This window comes from Gadus morhua, chromosome 10 (assembly GCF_902167405.1).
Source record: "Gadus morhua chromosome 10, gadMor3.0, whole genome shotgun sequence".
Lineage (NCBI taxonomy): Eukaryota > Metazoa > Chordata > Actinopteri > Gadiformes > Gadidae > Gadus > Gadus morhua.
The window spans coordinates 22,112,693-22,121,053 of NC_044057.1; the positions used below are offsets into that span (position 1 = coordinate 22,112,693).

At 42.9% G+C, this 8,361-nt stretch overlaps 1 protein-coding gene across 2 annotated transcripts; it reads right to left on the minus strand.

Annotated features, from left to right (window-relative positions):
- Positions 1-323: 323 nt before the first annotated feature.
- Positions 324-8,137, minus strand: itk (IL2 inducible T cell kinase). Of its 2 annotated transcripts, XM_030367920.1 has the most exons (17): positions 7,903-8,137; positions 7,681-7,785; positions 7,487-7,568; positions 6,920-7,045; positions 6,628-6,677; positions 6,326-6,477; positions 6,174-6,239; positions 6,029-6,083; positions 5,555-5,634; positions 5,026-5,171; positions 4,586-4,660; positions 3,878-4,046; positions 3,113-3,329; positions 2,502-2,566; positions 2,190-2,308; positions 1,445-1,602; positions 324-805 (listed from the first exon to the last, which is right to left on the minus strand). In XM_030367920.1, the coding sequence occupies exons 1-17, from the start codon at positions 8,038-8,040 to the stop codon at positions 749-751; spliced, it is 1,860 nt and encodes a 619-aa protein (XP_030223780.1). In that variant the 5' UTR covers positions 8,041-8,137; the 3' UTR covers positions 324-748. The 2 variants fall into 2 exon arrangements, with proteins under 2 accessions (XP_030223780.1, XP_030223781.1); XM_030367921.1 differs by lacking the exon at positions 6,920-7,045.
- Between the last annotated feature and the right edge of the window lie 224 nt (positions 8,138-8,361).

The following is an 8,361-nucleotide window of genomic DNA, read 5'->3' on the forward strand; positions in this document are numbered from 1 at the left end:
CACTTACGTTTTACTGCCTAATATTGAAAGCTGTTTAGTTTAATCTAGATGTTCTTATTAGACTATAAAAGGCAAATCAAAATGGAAATATGGGGATAATTGAGCATCTGTTATGGGTGATTGGATGAACAGAGTGCATTTGCATTTGATAAACAATCAAATACATTGTTCGAGTATTCCGTTTAATCACTTAAACGTTTCTGCCAAATACATTTCTAATCGTTGTATCACTTATTTTTTAGGGCTATTTCAAATCGTAGATTGTTCTTAAAAAACACCTAGCGATGGAGCCTACTTCTTTAACAAACACCCATCAACGTTTTCATTCATAATTTATTAACTGTATGTTCCTAAGTGTGTATTTCATAAAGAAAATAAAAATGAATCCATATTTGCATTCATATAGTAGGCCTAGTGGAACTATCATCAATGGGTAAAAAAATGAAAGCGACAGCAATTTGAGACGCTGAATTTAGACTACCACGTTTATGCCAAAGATGAGCAGTAATTGAGCATTCGAAGGTGTTTGTGTGTGCCCTCTAGGGGTCAAACAATATATAATTGGCAGAATATTTATCGCTTAGTATCAAGAGATCATGACCCTACTACAAAGTAATTATTTGTTCATATTTAAAATCGCATTCAACCAAATACGTAAATAAATCAATAAATAACTTAAATAAAGAACCATACATTTTTTTGTCCAGTATATGATAACAAATGCATCATAAATAATTTCTTTGAGGTTTCAGACAGAGGCCAACTCATGCAGCAGGACAGCAAAGGATGGACGATCTCCTGGTTTCTGCAAATGAGAAGGCACACAAAAATTTATTTACTATATCTGAACATCACTCATCTTTATTATCAGGTATTTTTGTGTTCTCTCACATTGTCCCGTCTATCTCAATGTTGTCCAGTCTCGCTCAATTTGTATCAACACTGCCACGGTTGGAGGTTTGATCATCTGACTACATGCATCTGTAGTACTTTAAAGCACTTTGGAAAAGGTGTCCCACCCAATGGCATAGATGTTCTACATAGGGCAGACAAGTCTAACGGCTTGGGTGATTCCCAGCCTAAAATTCCTGGGTTCAACATCCAATGTCTGTAGTCAACGTGTACTCATCCATAACTCTTCCCTGCTCATTATTGACAACTCGCCTCAGTCATATTTTAAGGTTCATCTCGTATCTAGTGTTAAAAATGCCTCGGTCAGATAGATGACTTTGGCCGATAGTGATTATGGGATGTAAATAAACACTCTGGTTGACTGAGGATACAGCCAAATGAGGCACAGTGAACCAGCAGGCCTAGGGGAGTAGAGTTAAGTTAGATATTGCAATTTTGCCAAAGTATGAAATGCGCAATTATGCGTTTTTAGGCTAAGGATGTAAAAATGCAGCTTGGGCTAAATGGGTCCAATGTCTTGCGTCTTCCCTACCTGCCGCCAGCAGCCCTCCATCAGCAGGTAGAGCGCGTCAGGGGCCAGACGGGGCCGCGGTAACCTCAGGCCCGTGGCCAGGGCCTCCACCACCTCAGTGTTGGTGTTGTGCTCATACGGCATGCGGCCCTCGCTGAACACCTCCCACATCAGCACACCTACGGGGACGGAGACACGGACAGATGGATGGACCGATTCACAGGCGGGTCGATTGGACTGACTGACCGACAGCCAGATGGATGGATGGATGGAGGGAAAAGCCAGGTGGATGGACAGACACACAGACAGATGCATGGTCTGATTGAGGGATGCACAAACAGATGGACGAAGGCACAGACGGATAGACGGACGGACACACAGACAAATTACAGATGGACGGGCTGACAGACAGATAGATGGACAAACAGGCATGCAGGCAGACATTTTAAGTAGATAAACAGATGCATAAATAAATATATTGACACATATATAGATGGACGGACGGACGGACGGACGGACGGACGGACGGACGGACGGACGGACGGACGGACTGACTGACTGACTGACTGACTGACTGACTGACTGACTGACAGACAGACAGACTGACAGAGAGACAGACAGACTCACATATAAAAATTGTCATACAATAAAATAAAATAATAGATCAAATAAGACATGCGATTTTTTTTTAAGATATATAGAAAGAAAAGGCAGAGTTAAAAAAGCATTTTAGAAAATGCAATGTAAGATAGATAGACGGTCGTACCAAAGGACCAGATATCTGACTTGCTGCTGAACTTGGAGTACTTGATGACTTCCGGTGCCGACCACTTAATGGAGAACTTGGAGCCCATTGAGCAAGTATACAGGTCATCCGGAACATACCTGTTAAACACACACACACACACACACACACACACACACACACACACACACACACACACACACACACACACACACACACACACACACACACACACACACACACACACACACACAAATAAATGAAGGATCATTTTGAGGAATATCACATACGAAACCCACTATTGTTGGTGACTGTCTGCTTCGAGGAGCCCACCTAGCCATGCCGAAGTCGGACACCTTGACCTCGTTGTTCTTTGATACCAGGCAATTCCTGGCGGCCTACAGAGGAGAAGAACGCGGCGTACTACAAATCAACAACCATGGCAACCATGACAGCTATATTGTTCTCAAAGCCGGGGTAAGTTAGATCTAGGATAACGCTGGGATTGTGTGATTGTGTGTGAATGGGATTGATGTCTATAAAGTAAATCGTCCTATTCCCAGGCAGGCACAGATCAACTGTAAACAAATATTCGCACAGAGCATTTCATTCACTCAATGAAGGTTGATGGCTATGGTATTTGTAAAAAACCTCAAAGTGTAGCTCTTAGATCTTACTGATAGCATCTTTAAAGCCCCTCTACTTTACCACTACCACATGTGCGATGTAAGATAACAAGCCATTTTGCGAGCCAAAATCAAATCTACACTGTCACCAAGATGTGTGATAGATAGATGGACTGTACCAACTGGCAGGCTGAGCTATCCATCATAAGTGGGTGGACACTCCCACGTGGAATGTCACCACAGGAGCTGAAAGGACTCATTCACACCACACCTGCCTAGTAGTTAAGCGGGGTCCTTTTAATTATCTTTTTGGTTTACCAGATCTCTGTGGATGATCTTTAAACTCTCCAGGTAGGCCATTGCCTCGCTGACGTCCAGACACATCACCAGCATGGTGGCCGGGGAGAGTTGACCTTTCCTGGCCCTCAGGTAGTCTGAGAGGCAGCCGTTCTCCATCAGCTCCAGCACCAGACACGGCGGGTTGCGCTGGGAGCACACCCCATACAACTTCACCAGCTTACAGTGGGACAGCTTCCTGTTAACACACACACCCATGCATGTGAGATGCACGCGCACACACAAACACACACATACACACACACACACACACACACACACACACACACACACACACACACACACACACACACACGCACATACACACACACACACACACACACACACACACACACACACACACACACACACACAAGTACCCATACATACACACGAACACACATGCACACACGCACAAACATACATATACACATACTCCCCCGTGTGTGCGCGCACACACACACACACATACACACACACACACACACACACACACACACACACACACACACACACACACACACACACACACACACACACACACACACACACAGACAAATCCAGAAACACAGACACAGACAAATGCACACATATAATCAATTCTCGAGCAACAAACATCATTGTTAGGACGACCAGGTTTAAAGAACACAAAATATAACTGGAGAGATTGAAGTTAACTCACACACACCCACAAGGCTGCAGTGCTAAAGTGAACCAACAAGAACTACGATCGAACGGTCTTCTCACGTCAAAACCTGGGCTTCCTCAATGAACTCGTCTTCCGACATGGCTTCCTCCTTCACCATCTTCACTGCCACCCTCTTCTCTCGCCACCTGGCCTCCAGCACCATGCCAAACTGACCGCTGCCCAGCTCCTCCCCCAGGACCAGCTCCTCGGGGTCCACCTCCCATCGGTCTGCATTGCCAGGGAGAAAGTATGAGCGACTGCACTCCCGGATCGGGCGCTCAATGAATCAATGAGTCCAACTGGGTTCAGATTGTCGGTCGCTGTCAGGATCAGTTTTTAGTGGTTGTTTGTTTTTATAGTTGTTGTTGTTGCATAAGTTATGGTCCATGGTTACACATCACCTACTGATAAAGCTAAACTAAACTGGAAGGTTGGATGGCTTTATCATTCTCACTCCCTCTCTTTCTTAAGCATACGTCTAGATGCTTTCTGCAGCAGATCAACTGCATGCTTTCGCGTGCAGTTGTTTCGAAACACTTGGTTCAGATCACATCCAAATATGATGTGACTGTCGGCTCCGTTGCTATCCTTTAGGGGATTGTGCAATCCAATCTACATGGAAGTATAATCATTATTTTCAAAGCTGTCATTTTCGAACATTTTAAATGATTGTATGTTACAATTATTTGTGGTGCATCACAACACATCACAACACTTGTTAAATAATAAAAAAGGGTTGGTTAGAATTTCTTAGATACATCTCTGACCTTCGTTGTGAATGAAAGAGCTGTTGGTTGATATACTGTTATGGGAGATTGGCCTTCTTAGACGTGTGATGAGACCTGTGATAAGTGTTCCAAAAGCCACGTATTTCCATCGTACAGCGCATACATATGCACGCATACAAATACATGCACACACACACACACACACACACACACACACACACACACACACACACACACACACACACACACACACACACACACACACACACACACACACACACACACACACACACACACACAAAATATCTTCAGAATAAAGCCACAAACAAAATTCACATTGATACAGTAATTGCTTTGCAGATAGGTAATACTACACAGGAAACGCTTGTTTAACACCACTACAACAGGAAATGAATTTTAAAGTATTCAACAAAGATTCTTAATAGAAGTAGTAGTTGAAATTAACTAAACGGTCATACCTGCAGCGTTTAGTTTGTGGTAAGTGATGACCTGGGGAATGTTGTTGAATAGGTGCTTCTCCGCCAAGTAGAAACGTTGCTCTCCTCCTGCCACAATCACTTTAATCTGATAGTGTTTCACTCTGGGATTCTTCAATCCATTAGAGCTGAAGGCCAACATGCGAACAAAAATTAGAAAAACACACTTTTGTTGTATTATTTGTTCAAAAATAAGTCCAATAATAAATTATAGTAGGTAATTTGTATTCAATCTAAATGTGAAGTACACATGACATTTTACAATAATTACAGGCTGGATACAAAAATGTATACTTTGAATTTGAATCTACTGCTTAATCCAATAAATATTGTTTATTTATAAAAGCACCCCTGTTCTTCTGCAGTAACACCCACATATGGGGTTAATAGAGTACATTGTGTCTTTCAAAAGGCCAGAGAAGTATGTAAGTATGCACATTATTTAAAACACAATTTCGTAGAGCACAGATCATTAAAGGTCTGGTGATGATTGGCAGTAATGTGTGATTACCCGGCTGCTTTGGTGAAAACTGAAACGGTGTAGAAGCCTGCGTGTCTGGAGTCCCGCACCATGAAACCTCCTTCTCTCCCCTTAACAAACAAATTCAGCCGATGGAGTGAGTTTTAATTTAAAACATAACTGCAGCAGCGAGCAACAGTTATTATTGTACATTGTCATTGACCGATTGGCAATCAACTTACTGACGAAGAAAAAAACAAGAATGAAGAAGGCAATTGCGTACATTACCAACTGATATTGGAATTTGAGATGCCATACCAAAAAAGATCTAATGGCAGGAAGTTTGACATTGCCAACATGGTGGTTCTGTTGCGCCTTTTGACGAGTGTCTTGGGTACATTGTGCAAAAGAGGCCACACTTGCACGGCAGGTGACAATTTACGTCAAAGCTTTCTCACTTCACAATGGATGTGGCACAGTCTATTTGGCTCAGTGGGCCAACCTGGAATTTAACACTTATTTTACCTCGGTCATCAGGAGCTCCTCTGCCTGCAGTCGGGTCACGTCTTTGTTGTACCAGCTAGGAATAAAAAGGCTCAGGTTAAAGTAAAGCTGTTAATTTCTCCCATTTAGTTTGAGAGATGAATGAAATGAAAGTCCTTCAACTCACTCAAATCTGTCAAAGTTTCTGCCAGACTTTTCAGCAATGTAGGTGCAGGGAACAAAGCCTTTTTGCCTTATCGGAGACAGGGAAAACAACACACTGAGTTAAGATGGTCTTTGAATGGAGGGACATGGAGATTTTGTTTTTTCAGTGGTTACCCCATGTTATCTTGTATGATCCACCATTCGGGGTGCGAGCTGTCGATCATGGTGTACTCCTGGTCTGCCTTAAGAGGCAAGTCACTGTGTCCTTGGGGGGTGTAGTCCTGCAGCGCCACGACGAGCCCCTCTCCTTCGTTGTCAGGAGACCCCTTCAAGGGAGGGATGGGAACAGAAAGAGAGGGAGGGAGGAAGGGAGGAAAAGGAAAGAAAGAAAGGAAAGAAAATGTATTTTAAGTACATTTGATAAAAAAGGAAAAGTACATTTTAGATGGAAATTGGTTCAGAAATACTGTGCGTACCAGACGATCTGTATTTTTGGATTCCGGTACCTCAGGAAGAACCTTTGTACCTGTAGAGTCACATGAGACCGAATCAGACTTTGTTGATTGAATATCCTCGTAATATTGACCACCAGGGTTTAAGAGGACAATTCACTGTGGCAACAGCAAAATAATAGTAAAAATAAATAGCACTTAATATACAATAGAGAATAGCATTTAACATATTACTGATTTCAAAGTACTGTCTCCATCAAAGCTAGAGCTGGTAAAAAAACTGTAAAAAAAAACGAGTACAATTCTAAATACAAACCATTAGGCTCTGGACTGTACTCCTTGCACCCTGCGGCCAGTTTCTCTGTCTGATGGCAGCATTGCCATCTCCCGTACATCCAGAAATTTGGATGGTATTTTACAACCAAGTTATTAAGTCTTATCTCTACATCAGGGAACAAAGATAATTCCAGTTGAGTGGAGTGCCACGGCACAGTAGAGCAGCATGAGATGTCATTGTTTGAGCATGTCTAGCTTCAAACTTATTTTTGTTTCTTTGTTTTGTTATACTTTATTCATCCCTTTTAGGGGGAAATTCTTCTCTGCTTTTGACCCATCCGGGGAGCCGCTGAACACATACACACACAGAGGACCACACACAAATGGAGGCACACACGTGGGGGCACACCGGCACCACCGGAGCAGCGGGCTGCCGCGGTGCAGCGCCTGGGGAGCAGGTGGGAGTTTCAGGTGCCTTGCTCAAGGGCACCACATCCGTGAAGGTTCGGGATTCGTACTGGCCACCCTCCGGTTAACCAGTCCAACTCCTTAACCAGTATGCCACGGATGCCCCCAAAATTATCCCTGAAGCTCAAGTGCTGCTTACCCTCTTTGAGGGCCCTGACCCATCTCTGGCGACAGTAGTTGTCTGGAGCAAAAATGTAGAGGTGTAGATTGTCATGGAAGACCTGTGGAGACATGTAAGGATCACAACCCGATCATGTTTGTTTTTGTCTGCGTGTTACATAAACACATGCAGATTTTGTGGTTTTCTGCGAAATTTTAATAAAGCTAACTTACCTGAAAGGGATACTTATTGGTGCATGGTATAGGAATACTGCTGCATACAATCTCTGCACACCTTATATTCGACAGCTGAATACAACCTTTCAGAATAGGCTTTTTCTAAAACAATAAAAAGTAACTTTTATCACAGGCATGGTCTTTTTGAAGCAGAGATCCAATGAAATCCAGTTTGAACAGAGATCAAGTATAAAGCAAAATGTATGAATGCATACATACCCCAGGACGCCGTTCCAAATAGCTCAAGGACCGAGTGTCTAAGATAAACAATCTCTCCTTATAGTTGCATGGAGATGTCCTTCTCCTTTGCTGGGACTTTTTGATCATGGTCCCTTTTAAAATAAGCATGGCATCCATTGTAAAGTAGTATTTTAACAACGAAAAGGAAAAGAGAACACATAGGGCAGGTTAGAAACAGGGACTGAGAAGGAGAAAGCAACAACAGTGATATCAATGATAAATGTTGTGTGTTTCCGGCATACATTCTCAAAACCACATCCTGGAGATGCAGTAAACACTCAACCCCAATTGCACGGGTTCAGACACGTACATTCTCACACATAAACACAATCACACACAATCTCACACACACACACGCACACACACACACACACACACACACACACACACACACACACACACACACACACACACACACACACACACACACACACACAA